The 16179-nt window shown below is 33.6% G+C and overlaps 1 protein-coding gene across 3 annotated transcripts in view; it reads left to right on the top strand.

Moving 5' to 3' along the window:
• CPNE8 (copine 8) overlaps window positions 1–16179 on the top strand; it is a 318962-nt gene that overhangs the window by 181423 nt on the left and 121360 nt on the right. For all 3 annotated transcript variants that reach the window (XM_036867581.1, XM_036867580.1, XM_036867582.1), the window contains 2 exons: window positions 4796–4900; window positions 6250–6291. In XM_036867581.1, coding sequence (XP_036723476.1) covers window positions 4796–4900; window positions 6250–6291 — 147 coding nt within the window. The remainder of the gene's footprint in view (window positions 1–4795; window positions 4901–6249; window positions 6292–16179) is intronic.

Raw genomic sequence — 16179 nt, 5'->3', positions numbered from 1 at the left:
TTAATAAAAATATTTTTCTTAATAATGCTATGGGTAATACATATATACATACACATTTATATTTATATAGCAATACTCCTGAATAGTAGAAAGAGCTACCTCAGACTCCTGTTAGAATTTTCACTAATTACACTAGTGCTGGAATTACTGGAGAGATTTTGCTGTCTATATAACATCTAATACTTTACAAATGAGAATGATGAATAGAAGACAGATGACTACCTCCCTTAAAGTAGCTCACTAAGAAAGTGAGTCACTTTATTAAGAGAAGAAGTTTCAAAGTATTTAATTACTATGGCTGATAATACTAGGAATATGACAGAAATTTTGATTTAACTGTAAGCAAAAAGGCCTAGAAGTCAGTAGATTGTTGAGCATGTTCGTTTGAAGATGGTTCATTGGTTGCTCTATCTCTATCTAGCTCTCTATCTATCCATTTAATCTATTATCTATCTATGATCCATCTTTCATCTATCTATTTTCTACCTACCTATCTAGATACCTATATAGCTAGGTATCTGTATCTATCACCATACCAAAGATTGGTATATATTAGAATATGATATAAGAGAAGAAGAGAAAGTCCCTTTGTAAATCTTTAAGAATATGTAGTGTTATGAAGATAGGCAGATGCCTGTTTATGAAAACAATATACATACTTTTGTCCCTATGAATTTTTCTTAACTATTTTTGTGTACTTTTGCTTTTTCTCATTTGATTCCCTCTGTTTTTCTCCTGCCTACTTCTCCCTTATCTCCTTTAATTTTCTTCCCTCTGCTTTAGATATTTTGATTAACCTTTTATTTATTTATTTTTTTAACATCTTTATTGGGGTATAATTGCTTTACAATGGTGTGTTAGTTTCTGCTTTATAACAAAGTGAATCAGTTATACATATACATATGTTCCCATATCTCTTCCCTCTTGCGTCTCCCTCCCTCCCACCCTCCCTATCCCACCCCTCTAGGTGGTCACAAACCACCGAGCTGATCTCCCTGTGCTATGCGGCTGCTTCCCACTAGCTATCTATTTTACATTTGGTAGTGTATATATGTCCATGCCACTCTCTCACTTTGTCACAGCTTACCCTTCCCCCTGCCCATATCCTCAAGTCCATTCTCTAGTAGGTCTGTGTCTTTATTCCCGTCTTGCCACTAGGTTCTTCATGACCTTTTTTTTTTTTTTCTTAGATTCCATATATATGTGTTAGCATACGGTATTTGTTTTTCTCTTTCTGACTTACTTCACTCTGTATGACAGACTCTAGGTCCATCCAACTCACTACAAATAACTCAATTTCGTTTATTTTTATGGCTGAGTAATATTCCATTGTATATATGTGCCAGATCTTCTTTATCCATTCATCTGTTGATGGACACTTAGGTTGCTTCCATGTCCTGGCTATTGTAAATAGAACTGCAATGAACATTTTGGTACATGACTCTGTTTGAATTATGGTTTTCTCAGGGCATATACCCAGTAGTGGGATTGCTGGATCATATGGTAGTTCTATTTTTAGTTTTTTAAGGAACCTCCATACTCTTCTCCATAGTGACTATATCAATTTACATTCCCACCAACAGTGCAAGAGGGTTCCCTTTTCTCCACACCCTCTCCGGCATTTATTGTTTCTAGATTTTTTGATGATGGCCATTCTGACTGCTATGAGATGATATCACATTGTAGTTTTGATTTGCATTTCTCTAATGATTAATGATGTTGAGCATTCTTTCATGTGTTTGTTGGCAATCTGTATATCTTCTTTGGAGAAATGTCTATTTAGGTCTTCTGCCCATTTTTGGATTGGGTTGTTTGTTTTTCTGATATTGAACTGCATGTGCTGCTTGTAAATTTTGGAGATTAATCCTTTGTCAGTTGCTTCATTTGCAAATATTTTCTCCCATTCTAGGGTTGTCTTTTTTATGGTTTCCTTTGCTGTGCAAAAGACTTTAAGTTTCATTAGGTCGCATTTGTTTATTTTTGTTTGTATTTCCATTTCTCTAGGAGGTGGGTCAAAAAGGATCTTGCTGTGATTTATGTCATAGAGTGTTCTGCCTATGTTTTCCTCTAAGAGTTTGATAGTGTCTGGCCTTACATTTAGATCTTTAATCCATTTTGAGTTTATTTTTGTGTATGGTGTTAGGGAGTCTTCTAATTTCATACTTTTACATATATCTGTCCAGTTTTCCCAGCACCACTTATTGAAGAGGCTGTCTTTTCTCCACTGTATATACTTGCCTCCTTTATCAAAGATAAGGTGACCATATGTGCGTGGGTTTATCTCTGGGCTTTCTATCCTGTTCCATTGATCTATATTTCTGTTTTTGTGCCAGTACCATACTGTCTTGATTACTGTAGCTTTGTAGTATAATCTGAAGTCAGGGAGCCTGATTCCTCCAGCTCCATTTTTCGTTCTCAAGATGGCTTTGGCTATTCGGGGTCTTTTGTGTTTCCATACAAATTGTGAAATTTTTTGTTCTAGTTCTGTGAAAAATGCCAGTGGTAGTTTGATAGGGATTGCATTGAATCTGTAGATTGCTTTGGGTAGTAGAGTCATTTTCACAATGTTGATTCTTCCAATCCAAGAACATGGCATATCTCTCCATCTATTTGTATCATCTTTAATTTCTTTCATCAGTGTCTTATAATTTTCTGTGTACAGATCTTTTGTCTCCTTAGGTAGGTTTATTCCTAGATATTTTATTCTTTTTTTGCAGTGGTAAATGGGAGTGTTTTCTTAATTTCACTTTCAGATTTTTCATAATTAATTTATAGGAATGCCAGAGTATTCTGTGCATTAATTTTGTATCCTGCTACTTTACCAAATTCATTGATTAGCTCTTGTAGTTTTCTGGTAGCATCTTTAGGATTCTCTATGTATAGTATCATGTCATCTGCAGACAGTGACAGCTTTACTTCTTCTTTTCCGATTTGGATTCCTTTTATTTCTTTTTCTTCTCTGACTGCTGTGGCTAAAACTTCCAAAACTATGTTGAATAATAGTGGTGAGAGTGGGCAACCTTGTCTTGTTACTGATCTTAGTGGAAATGGTTTCGGTTTTTCACCATTGAGGACGATGTTGGCTGTTGATTAACCTTTTAGAGTCTTCTCTATCCTCTCTCTTTCTTTAATGTCTTTTGCCCCCAGTGACTCCTACATTGCTTTGGGTGATTCAACTTAGAGAGCCTTTGGCCACATTATATACACATATTCTCTTGAGCTCTGTCAATTTAGTAACATGATTTTCTTTAGATAGGTGAGGATACTACCAGGAAGAGTATGGCACTAATGCCATAAATATTAAATTGAATACATGATCCATTTATATTATGTTTCTATTTGATCTCTTAATGCAGAGAGACCCTTTCTTGCCTGAGAAGAGGAAAATGGACTCAAGGCCCTTTCAAAATGAGATTATTTCCTTGTGGGGCTTAATTACAGAATGTTCACTATGGTAGTTATGTAATATTCTCATGTTCATGCCTATTAGAGGGATCCCTTGAATTTAGAACACTTCATGACTAAGGTTTTAGTGAAGGTTGAGTTTAGGTATTGTTCTAACCAAGCTTATTTAAAACATTTTATAGCTCAGTAACTGCTGCATAAATTTGCATTTAGGCAAGAACTTTTCCAGGACCTGATTGATGTCTGGAGATTGAATGATTCGGTGGAAACAATACTGGAATTTGAATCAGAAAACCTAGTTTAAGGCTCCCTGGATTCTACCCCTTATTATATATTCTTGAATTGCTATCTTTCTTCCCTTTAGGGATTCTTTAGGTACATAGAGTCAACAGTTTAAAGAAAGAAAGAACCACATACTGAGTGGTCTGAATATAAATTTATTACATTAATCTTAAATAGGCCCTTAGCCCTCCCTAGGAATCTTACTCCCTTTCCTTAATCCATCAGTGTTCCCTCCCTCCCAGACAGTTTAGCACTTTTGCCTTCTTCCTTCTCTGCTGGTTATCTTGCTTTCTATTTAATAAGAAACCAGAAGCAAGAGGAGAACTTCTGCAAGATCCCATCACAGCATCTACCCCTGTGCTCGACCTTCCTGAATGCTCTGCAAAATGACTATCTGTGCTCCCAAGGCCAACCCCTCCATTGATTCCCTCTATCCCATCCATTTCCATCTACTTAAGGACATTGCTCTATCTTTTATCCCCTTTCTTTCATGAATCACAAATTGTTTTCTCTCTAATGTACTTTTTCCTTAAGCATGCAACCTTGCTGTTATTTCTTTCATCTTGAAAAAAATTAAAAAGTAACAAAAAACAAACGTTTCTCTTGACTAATCTTTCCCCTTTAAGCTATCCCCAATTTCTCTTTTTCTCTTTACAGCTAAACTACTCAAAAGTGTTGTTTATACACTCTGCCTCAGTTTCTCTTCTCTTTCTTAAACCCATTCCAACCAGATTTTTGTCTCCAGCACTCCAACAAAACTGCCCTTCTCAGGGTTACTGATGACCTTCATATTCTTAGTGACCCATGGATACTTTTCACTGTATCAGTATGTCACCACAATTTTTATAGAGAGTATTTACAAAGCAGCTTTAGGATTTATTGAATTTGCAGATCATTTTTAGTAAACTCATTGCAAAATCTCATTGCTTTATGTTATGTTGAGCTAATCTTTAAAGTTTTAAAACTGCAAATCTCTTTTTATTGACTGATATAGCAGCAATAGAGGGACTGGTAACATGTATTCTGCACAAAAAGAAACAGAAGAATGACTACTAAAACAATATATTATAACTGAATCATGAAAATAACTGAAAACTTTTTTTTACAGTTTTACAATTTGTCATAAAACAGAAGTTGTCAAAAACACTCTAAATCCTATATGGCAAGCATTCAAGATCTCAGTCAGAGCTTTATGTAATGGCGATTATGACAGGTAAAATAAATGACAACTTTTCTGAGAGTTTTGAATATTCACTATAGATTTTGTATCCAATAATCTAAGTTGAATTTTAAAAATTAAGTTGGCTTCTTTACCAATGTAAGTGTGTATTTACAAAAGCATAGTTGATTTATTCAGAATTTTTTAAATAACTTTTTTTTTAATCCACAGTGATTTGGGGAGGAGGGATAATATGAGAAATTAAAATTTGGTTTAACTAATTTTTCAAGAAAAAAATGTGCAAAGTGCTAAAAATATATTGAATATTTGTTTAACATATTCAAAAGTCATCCCAGAATTTTCATTGCCTCAAGATTTTCATTTGGTATTTATTATCTTTCTAGAGAGGAATAAGTAAATATACAAGATACATAAGATTATGACTACATATGTTATAAACCCTGATTTCCTCCTGAGAATCCTATTTGACATCATTGCTCCCATGGTGGCTGAATTATAAAAGTTCTAGAGATGTAGAACAGGGAGATTCTGGTGTTTTACAAATAGGTGGGTGAAGTGGCCCTGAAGATCTTCCCACAATATTCCTGAAGATTTCTTAGTATCAAAGAACTTTTCTTTTTCTTATGAAAGTTGATTGTAAGATTATAATACAAAAACCCCTATTCACCCCAAAAGATATTTTGTTTATCTTATTACTCGTATATTAGAAAAATGAAGATTTATTATATTAACAAATATCATAGAAAGAACTATTGATTGGTATATTGGTATATGTCATTAAATTTACTTTAAAATTTATTATGCTGCTTGACTGTCACTTTATTCATTTAGTAGTATCATAACTTTATTTAATTGGACTCATTCTAAGAAAGTGATTCTTATAATATGGTTCCTAGTTAGAGCATCAGCAGCACCTGATGAAACTTGTATAAATTAAATTCTTGGGCCGAACCCAAGGCTACTGAACTGGGAACACTGGGCATGAGGTCCAACAATTCACGTTTTGACAAGCCCTCCATGTGATTCTGATCCATGCTGAGATTGAGAAATACTTCTCTAAGATAATGGTTTTGAAGAGTGGAGGAGTAGCTCTATTCCTCTCCATCGAGAAGCTATGTCAAACTATAAATGCTTTTCCCATATACTTTCCTACTCTGTTTAAAGAATTAAAAATCTGTATGATTTTAGAAACCTATTTTAAGATATAAATTGAAGAATAGTATTAAAATTAGCAAAATCAACTTTAAACTATTTTGTAAAAATTGAAAGCATACACTATTTTATCTAAGAAAATCTATAACTTATTTTTTAACATTCAATCATATGTTAATTTGATCTTACTAAGTAACTTCACTCTGTGTGTATGTTTTCCCCATGGACAGAACAGTCAAAGTAGAGGTGTATGACTGGGATCGAGATGGAAGGTAAGGCATTGTCTTTTCTTTTGTTTTTGCTCTTAAAACTTATAATGCTTTAAGAAGCAAATATACTGAAATGACCACATTTTCAAATTTTAATTTTAGATTGAATATTTTTTGTCTTGTTTTTCTAAGCATTACTGAGGTGTTCACATGAGATTTTAAGAATGATTGTATTAAACTTGTGAAATAAAATAGAGGTCGTCCTTCTTTCTATTAATATAGTAAAGATTTTCAACTTGGACTTGATGAGTTCTCATTATGCACATTTACAGATTTCTAGTTTTATATCTAGAGTAGTGATTCTCAAATTTCTGTATCTCATAATCTCTCTGAAGATTCCTATAACCTTTCCACACCTATCATCCATGGGAACACACCTGAGCTCCCCCTCCAAAAAGAAAAAAAAAGACACACACCTCACAAACAAACAGCAAAACAAAACTCTGAAATTATGTCTGGTGATTGCCAATAAAAATAGTTAAGCAGAACTCCAAAATCATGGTCTCCCTCTGCATACCACAGCATGTTAATGAGTAAAAGAATGGAACACACTACTTTTTCTCTTTCTTTTATAAGTATTTTTCCACTGTTTCTACTGTTTTAAGTAGGATTGATATTGAGGTGTTTTTAAATGATGTTAAGCCAAGGGACCCAGACATGCTCAAATCTCACCTTGCTCTAGATAACTGTTTCTTTAGGTGGTTCCTGAAGGGACTGAATATACAGATACCAAAGGAGAATAAGTGGGAAATCAAAGGCACTTAATTTTACTTGGCTAGTGTTGTCCATTCCAGCCTAGAGCTCACTGGTAAACGGAGCTGAAGCATTAGGTTAAAGCTCAAGATCTAAGCAAGGTCATTCTCTCTGTGTTTTATATAAGCCAGCAGCCAAGCCCCTAAAGATGAGAATGTCTAGATACCCAAGCACTACTGTTAATACAGGAACAAATTTGATTGAAAAAGTGGCCTGTCCTGAGGAAGCACCTCCCCTTATTTCTTCTGCTTACATGGGTAGAAAAATTCATCAAGGCAAGGCCCTCCACCAGCAGAAAGATTGTGACTCGCCAAAGGCTCAGATGATGATTAGCATTTTTAGTGATTAAGTATTTTCTAATTAAGGTATGCACATTGCTTCTTTTAGACATAATGCTATTGCAAACTTCATAGACAACAGTACAGTGTGAACATAACATTTTAAAATGAAATAGAGTTGGCATACAATATTGTTAGTTTCAGGTGTACTACAAAGTATTTTTTTTTTTTAATAAATTTATTTATTTATTTATTTTGGGGTGTGTTGGGTCTTCGTTTATGTGTGAGGGCTTTCTCCAGTTGCGGCGAGTGGGGGCCACTCTTCATCGTGGTGCGCGGGCCTCTCACTGTCGTGGCCTCTCCCGTTGCGGAGCACAGGCTCCAGACGTGCAGGCTCAGCAGTTGTGGCTCACGGGCCCAGTTGCTCCGCAGCATGTGGGATTTTCCCAGACCAGGGCTCGAACCCGTGTCCCCTGCATTGGCAGGCAGATTCTTAACCACTGCGTCACCAGGGAAGCCCACAAAGTATTTTAACATTTGCATAGATTATGAAATTATCACCAGGATAAGTCTTATAACCATCTATCATCATAGAAAGTTATTACAATGTTATTGAACATATTGCTTATGTTGTGTAGTACGCCATGACTTAGTTATTACATAATTGCAGGTTTGTACCTCTTAACCACCTACACCTATTTCACATACCCACTACCTGCCTACATTCTGGCACCCACCCAATTGTTCTCTGTATCTACGAGTCTGTTTTCATTTTGTTTGTTAGTTTTGTTTGTTTGTTTGTTTTACATTATGCATATAAGTGAGATCATGAGGTGTTTGTCTTTTTCTGTCTGACTTACTTCACTTATTATAATACCTTCTAGATTCATCCATGTCGCAAATGGTAAGATTTCAATTTTTTTAAATTTCTAAGTAATATTCCATTGTGTGTGTGTGTGTGTATCATCTTCCTCATCTATCAAATGAAACTTGGGTTGCTTCCATATATTGGCTATTGTAAATAATGCTGCAATGAACATTGGTGTGCATATATCTTTTCAAATTAGTATTTTTGTTTTCTTTGGGAAAATACCCAGAAGTGAAATTGCTGGATCATGTGGTGGTTCTTTAATTTTCTGAGAATTTGTCTTACTGTGTTCCATAGTAGCTTCACCAATTTACAATCCCACCAACAATACATGAGGATTCCCTTTGCTCCATATTCTCACCAACACTTGTTATTTGTTGTCTTTTTGATGATAGTCATTCTGAACATGTGTAAAGTGATAGCTCATTGAGGTTTTGATTTGAAATTTGCCTGATGATTAGTGATACTGAGCATCTTTTCATGTGCCTGGTGTATGTGCCATCTGTATGTCTTCTTTGGAAAAGTGTCTATTTAGGTCCTCTCCCATTTCTTATTCTGTTTGTTTGTTTTTATTGTTGTTGAGTTGTATGAGTTCCTTCCATATTTTTGATATTAACCCCTTTTCAGATATATTGTTTGCTAATATCTTCTTTCATTCAGTAAGCTGTGTTTTTATTTCTTGATAGTTTCTTCTGATGTACAAAAGCTTTTTGGTTTGATATAGTCCCGTTTGTTCACTTTTTCTTTTGTTTCCTATGCCTGTGGAGACAGATCCAAAAAATTATTGCTAAGATGAATGTAAGAGAGTATACTGCCTACTTTTTCTTTTAGGCATTTTATAGTTTCAGTTCTTACACTTAAGTCTTAATCCATTTTGAGTTTCTTTTTGTATATGGTGTGAATAAGTAGCCCAGGTTGATTCTTGTGAATATAGCTGTCCAGTTTTCCCAACATTATTTATTGAACAATCTCTCTTTTCTCCATTTTATATTCTTCCCTCCTTTGTTGTAGATTAATTGACCGTGTAATTGTGGGTTTATTTCTGGGTTCTCTATTCTGTTCCACTGATACATGGTTCTGTTTTTGTTCTAGTACCATAATATTTTGATTACAGTAGCTTTGTAGTACACTTTGAAATCAGGCAGAGTGATACCTGAAGCTTTCTTCTTCTCTCTCAAGATTGCTTTGTCTATCAGAGATTTCCATACAAATTTGGGAGTTATTGATCCTAGTTCTGTGAAAAATGCCATTGGTATTTTGATAGGGATGATTTTGAATCTGTAGATTGCCTTCGGTAGTGTGGTCACTTTAACAATATAAATCCTTCCAATACATGAGCGTAGTATGTCATTCCATTTTTTTTTTGATTCATCTTCAATTTCTTTCAACAATGTATTAGAGTATTCTGAGTATAAATCTTTTACCTCCTTGGTTAAATTTATTCCTAGGCATTTTATTTTTTTGATGCAGTTGTAACTTGGATTGTTTTCTTAATTTCTCCTTCTGATAGTTTGTTGTTAGTGTATAGGAATGCAACAGATTTCTGTATGTTAATTTTGTATCCTGACACTGAATGTATTTGTTAGTTCTAATAGTTTTCTGATAGCATTTTTAGAATTTCATATATATATATATATATATATATATATATATATATATATATATATTTTAATTTTTTTTCTCATCTGATTTCTGTGGTTGGGACCTTTAATACTTTGTTGAATGAAAGTGGCAGGAGTGGGCATCTTCTTCTTGTTCCTGATCTTAGAGGAAATGCTTTGAGCCTTTCTGCATTGAGTATGATGTTGGCTGTGGGCTTGTCATGTATAGCCTTTATTATGTTGAGGTATGTTTCCTATATATCCACTTTGTTGAGAGTTTTTATCATAAATGGATATTGAATTTGTCAGTAGATTTTTCTGCATCTATTGAGATGATCACATACTTTTTATCCTTTGGTTTGTTAATGTGGTGTACTACATTTATTGATTTGCAGATATTGAACCATTTTTGCATCCTTGGCATAAATACTACGTGATCATGGTCTATGATCCTTTAAATGTATTTTGAATTCCGTCTGCTAATATTTTGTTGAGGATTTTTGCATGTCTGCTCATCAGTGATATTTGCCTGTAATTTTCTTTTTTGTGGCATCTTGTCTGGTTTTGATATCATAGTGATTCTGACATACCTTCCTCTTCAACTTTTTGGAATAGGTTTGAGAAGGATAGGTGTTAAATGATTGTGTTAAATGTTAAATGATTAAATTATGGTTAAATGCTTAAGTGATTTAAATGATGGTAGAATTGACCTGTGAATCCATCTGGTACTGAACTTTTGTTTGTTGGGAGTTTTTTGATTACCAATTCAATGTCATTACTGGAATTGGTCTTTATTTAAAATGTCCTCTTGATTTAGTCTTGGGAGAGTGTACATTTCTAGGAATTTATCTATTTCTTCTTAGTTGTCTATTTTATGTTAGGTTGTTCATTGTATTGGTGTGTAATTGTTTTAGTATTCCCTTATGATCTTTTGTATTTCTGTGGTATCAGTTGTAACTTGTCCCTTTCATTTCTGATTTTATTTATTTGGGCCCTCTTTTTTTATTGATGAGCATGGCTAAATGTTTATCAATATGTTTATTATTTCAGAGAACTAGCTTCTGATTCATTAGTCTTTTCTGTTTTTGCTCTCTTTCATATATTTCTGCTCTGATACTTATTATTTTTCTCCTTCTACTATCTTTGGGTTTTATTTGTTCTTCTTTTTTTAGTTCCTTTATGTGTAAGGTTTGATTCTTTATTTGAGAGTTTCTTGTTTCCTGAGGTAGGCTTGTATCACTATAAACTGCCCTCTTAGAACTGCTTTTACTGCATCCCATAACTTTTGGATCACTGTGTTTCCATTTTTATTTGTCTTCAGGTCTTTTCTAATGTCCTCTTTGGTTTTCTCAGTGACCCATTGATTGATTTTTAGCATATTGTTTAGCCTTAACATTTTGTGATTTTGCAGTGATTTCCGTGTTTATTTCTAGTTTCATACTGTTGTGGTCATAGAAGATGCTTGATATGATTGCAATCTTCTTAAATTTATAGATACTTGTTTTGCGGCCAGCATGTGATCTATTTGGAGAATGAACATAACTTTTATATGCACTGCAAACCCCCAAAATTCATGTGACTCACTTTATTGTGATATTTACTTTCCTGTGGTGGTCTGGCACCAAACTAACAATACCTCCAAGGTATTCCTGTACCTTGCTTTCAATATGATGTAAAAAATGGATGAATCATTCTTAGGTAAAAGTCTTATGTAACAACAATTTTGGTAATTTGGTAGAGATGAATGAGTGTATATTTTGAAAGAATCCTAAGAGACATCAAACAGGCTAGTGAAATGTATAAAAGAGCTGTCTCATATTATGTGAATTAGAGTGAGAGCAAAGGCAAGTGAAAGACAGTAGGGATAGATTGAAAAGTAGAGTTAGAGAAAGACATCATTTATGAAATGTAGTTCAAAGAAGTGAAGCATTTGATTCATTAGCTTTAGGAACTTTTTTCAATGAAAAATGATTCTTGGAGACATGAATTTAGCAGCAAAGAAAATATTTGGATACATGATTTTATAAGTTTGTGTTGTGATTGGATCATCAATTATTTGGGAGAAAGATTGGCAGGTGGTAGATATGCCATCATGAACAGCACATTCAAAGGAAGCCTGAGGAGTTCAAGACTCTCTGACAATAAAAGGGTGAAGTTGGGAGGGAAAAGATTGTTAGGGAAACTTTAAATATTTCTTCAAAATGAATTTTACAATTAGTAGAATAATGAGAGGAAGGCATTTTAATTATATAAGTGGCCTAATAACTTTTTAATGTTGGGATAAAAATGCTTTCTTTAATGTGAAATATATCTCTATATTTGAATATAAAATATTTTAATGTGGAATTCTGTATAATCCGTGTACACTAAAGCAGGTTTTTTTTTTTAATGTAAGCAAAATTATCATTTTGTGAATGACTTATAAAAAGCAAAATTAAAATCATCATTAAATGAGTTTGATAATCCTTTCAACTAAATAATATATGAAATTTGAAAGGCAATTTAGTCTCCGATAAAAATGATGCTTAAAAGTTATAAAATAATGCAGATATAAGTTTTATAATACAATAAAATAGTCACTGTGTAGACTTTGATACAAGTTGATATTCCACCTTATGGTTACATGTGGCATATTAACATATTGCTATTACATTTTTGCATTCATTTTTATATATTTGGCATAATTTTTCAATGTAGATGTTCTTTTCTTAAATCAGAGTGAACATGACATGATACTCGTGTTTTATGATACAATGTAATTATCAACAGAGACTGTTTTCTGTTCTTTGTCTTCCTGCCATCTTTAATATTTGTCATAAATTCTATATGTGTATCATTATTTAAATTGTATATCTAAATGTATATCTTAATGCTTTTGATTCTTCTTTTTAGAAAAGAGTATCTGCTTGGTGGCTTCCATCCTTTTTTTCCTTTTTGACAGCTAGACTAGCTTTGTTCAGTAGAAATATAATGTGAGTCATATGTGTATTTCAAATTTTCTAGTGGCAACATTAACAAGTAAAACTAAGCCAGTGAAATTGATGTAATAATATTTTTTTAAATTTAATCTTATGCATGCAAAATGTTATTTTATTATGGAATCAATATAAAATTATTAAGGAGAAAATTTTAAATTTTTTATACTATGTCTTTGAAGTCTGGTATGTATTTCATGCTTACGGCACATCTCAATTGAGACTGGCTACAATTCAAGTACCCTGTAGCAACATCTGGTTGGCAGTTATCATATTGGACAGCACTGTGTAAAGTTTAATGAAATTGTTGACCTGAAACAAATAAACTGCCAGATATTTCTCCAGCAAAGATGGCTTTATTTGGGATCAGTGGAGAATCTCAGTTCAGAGTCTGTAACCAGGGGAAGACACATGCAAGTCCCTGCAGGGCAAGGGAAGGGGCTGCTTTTATAAAGAAGAAAAAGAAGTTGGGAGAGCTACAGTAAAGAAAGAATCTGTATTTGTTTTTCTCTTTCTGATTTACTTCACTCTGTATGACAGACTCTAGGTCCATCCACTTCACTACAAATAACTCAATTTCACTTCTTTTTTATGGCTGAGTAATATTCCATTGTATATATGTGCCACATCTTCTTTATACATTCATCTGTTGATGGACACTTAGGTTGCTTCCATGTCCTGGCTATTGTAAATAGAGCTGCAATGAACATCGTGGTACATGATTCTTTTTGAATTATGGTTTCCTCAGGGTATATGCCCAGTAGTGGAATTGCTGGGTCATATGGTAGTTCTATTTTTAGTTTTTTAAGGAACCTCCATACTGTTCTCCATAGTGGCTGTATCAATTTACAGAACCTAGGGGCAGGATGGGAATAAAGACACAGACTTACTAGAGAATGGACTTGAGGACACAGGGAGGGGGAAAGGTAAGCTGGGACAAAGTAAGAGACTGGCATGGACATATATACACTACCAAATGTAAAACCGATAGCTAGTGGGAAGCAGCCGCATAGCACAGGGAGGTCAGCTTGGTGCTTTGTGACCACCTAGAGGGGTGGTATAGGGAGGGTGGGAGGGAGATGCAAGAGGGAAGAGAAATGGGGTTATATGTATATGTATATGTATAGCTGATTCACTTTGTTATAAAGCAGAAACTAACACACCATTGCAAAGCAATTATACTGCAATAAAGATGACAGAAAGAAAGAAAGAAAGAAAGAAAGAAAGAAAGAAAGAAAGAAAGAAGGAAGGAAGGAAGGAAGAAAGAAAGGAAGAAAGAAAGAAAGAAGGAAAGGAAGGAATAAAGAAAGAAAGGAAGGAAGAAAGAAAGAAAGAAGGAAAGGAAGAAAAAGAAAGAAAGGAAAGAAGGAAGAAAGAAAAAGGAAGGAAGGAAGGAAGAAAGGAAGGAAGAACAAAAGAAAGAAAGAAAGAAAGAAAGAAAAAGAAAGAAAGAAAGAAAGAAAGAGAAAGAAAGAAAGAGAAAGAGAGAAAGAAAGAGAAAGAAAGAAAGAAAGAGAAAGAGAGAAAGAAAGAGAGAGAGAAAGAAAGACTCTGTGGCTTTTCATTGTCTGAGTCCTTGCCAGGAAGATGAGTCTTTCTTCTCCTTTGGACTCTGCTATTGTTGCAGGGTGAGAGAGCTTCCTCTGATGATCTCCTGGCTGTATTTAATTGAGGTTTCTGTTTATTATGTTTTTAACAAAGACCATATAATATGCATATAAGTAACTTTATATCAATTGTTTTATTTTTAGATCAGTTTTATTTGTCTGCATTCAATACAAGTTTAGAGTTGTCCCCTTATAAAGTGGAGAAAAGCTGGTCAGTCATCTATATTATTTAGTCTATAAATTTAACCATAGGAAACCAATAGAGTAATCTGATGTTTCAATCTAGAGAGTATTTCAGTCAAAAATTCAAATGAAAAATGGTTGACAGTGTTACATGCTTATATTGTGTTTTACTTGCTAGGGTACATCAGATAATTGAGCTGATAATGGTATTTACAGATTAGGAACTTCAGGAATTGGTGTGATCTTAGGTTAGAAATCTGATGGTATGTCTGACTCAATTCATCAACTTGAAATTAATTCTCTAGCAAACATCTTGTGCATCAGTGAGGTATAAAAAAATGTGGTAATGTTGTTGAGCAAGCAACCAGCTGACATTAAAATGGGTATCCTGAGCTACTTTAAAATAAAAGAAATATAGTCATATGTACTTTTTAAAAATTTTAACACATTAAGAGTGATTTGAGAGTGCAGAGACATCACTTCACCTTGGTATGAATAATTGGTTTAAATGTACTTATGTACTTAATTTCAACAAGTTACACCACTTTTCTAAAATCATTCCCATAATTCCTACCATTTCATCAAGTGATGTGAAGGAAGAATATTTAAACCTCATTTTAACAATTGAAAAGCTGAAGTGCTAAGAAACTGACTTGTCTGGGTTACAAAACAATCAGTGGTAGTAACCTTGAAAAGCTTCAAATTCTTCAGGTTCCTTCAGCTGACTTAGTAGCTTAATTTAAAATTAAAGGAGCATTAATGGAACAGCTCTGCATTAAAACCAAGTGGTTCTAATGTGGGACTGATTGTAAAAGGGCCACTGAGTAAATTTGTGCCTCCCAGAAAATGATGATTTGATGAAATGGCTGAGCTAGTGAACTGCCAGTCATAAAATTCTGGCTTGTGGTGTCCTCTGAACATAGAGTAAAACTTTCATTTTGAAATTTTGATGAAATTTCATTTCATCACTCTGAATTTTTCAAATGTAGTCATTTAAAATAGTGATACTCATTATAAGTAAATAAATGTATCTGTGAAATGCTGTACAAATGCTATCATTTTCTAGTATGTCACCTTTGAAAATAATATTTGATAAATGCATTTGATGTTTTATTTGCATGATTATGTGTCATCATGGTATGAAATAACTGATTCCTGGTTCAGTGCTTCGCTCAAGAACTTAACATTGTCTGAGACATTATAACTTATTTACAAGGAGGCTTTTATATAAACCTTTATATTTTTCTGATTATTTTAATTTCCTCACTTATTCTAATTAATCTTTCTCTAACAATAGCCCTCTGTTTACTTGCAATTAACCTTCAATGTCTTAAACACGCATTCAATAGATAAGAGTCAGCATCTTTCCTTATTCCATTACCTATTACTTCTTTGAAACTTTAAAAAAAATGTTAATAAACAGAATTTCATAATCTACATTTTACTTACATACTATTTTTTCTTCCACCTACTAAAAGTTTAAGTAATGATTTTTTCTCACATTTAGCTTGTGTTGTCCTCTTTTCCCCTTCAATCTATTACTCTTGCTCTCATGAAAGAATGATTTAATTAGTATATATTTGAAAACTGAAGTGGCAATCAATTTTTTACTTCTGTATGTTTTTA

The sequence above is a fragment of the Balaenoptera musculus genome, chromosome 10, assembly GCF_009873245.2.
Source record: "Balaenoptera musculus isolate JJ_BM4_2016_0621 chromosome 10, mBalMus1.pri.v3, whole genome shotgun sequence".
In the NCBI taxonomy this organism is placed as follows: domain Eukaryota; kingdom Metazoa; phylum Chordata; class Mammalia; order Artiodactyla; family Balaenopteridae; genus Balaenoptera; species Balaenoptera musculus.
This window is presented reverse-complemented; position numbering and strand designations above follow the sequence as displayed.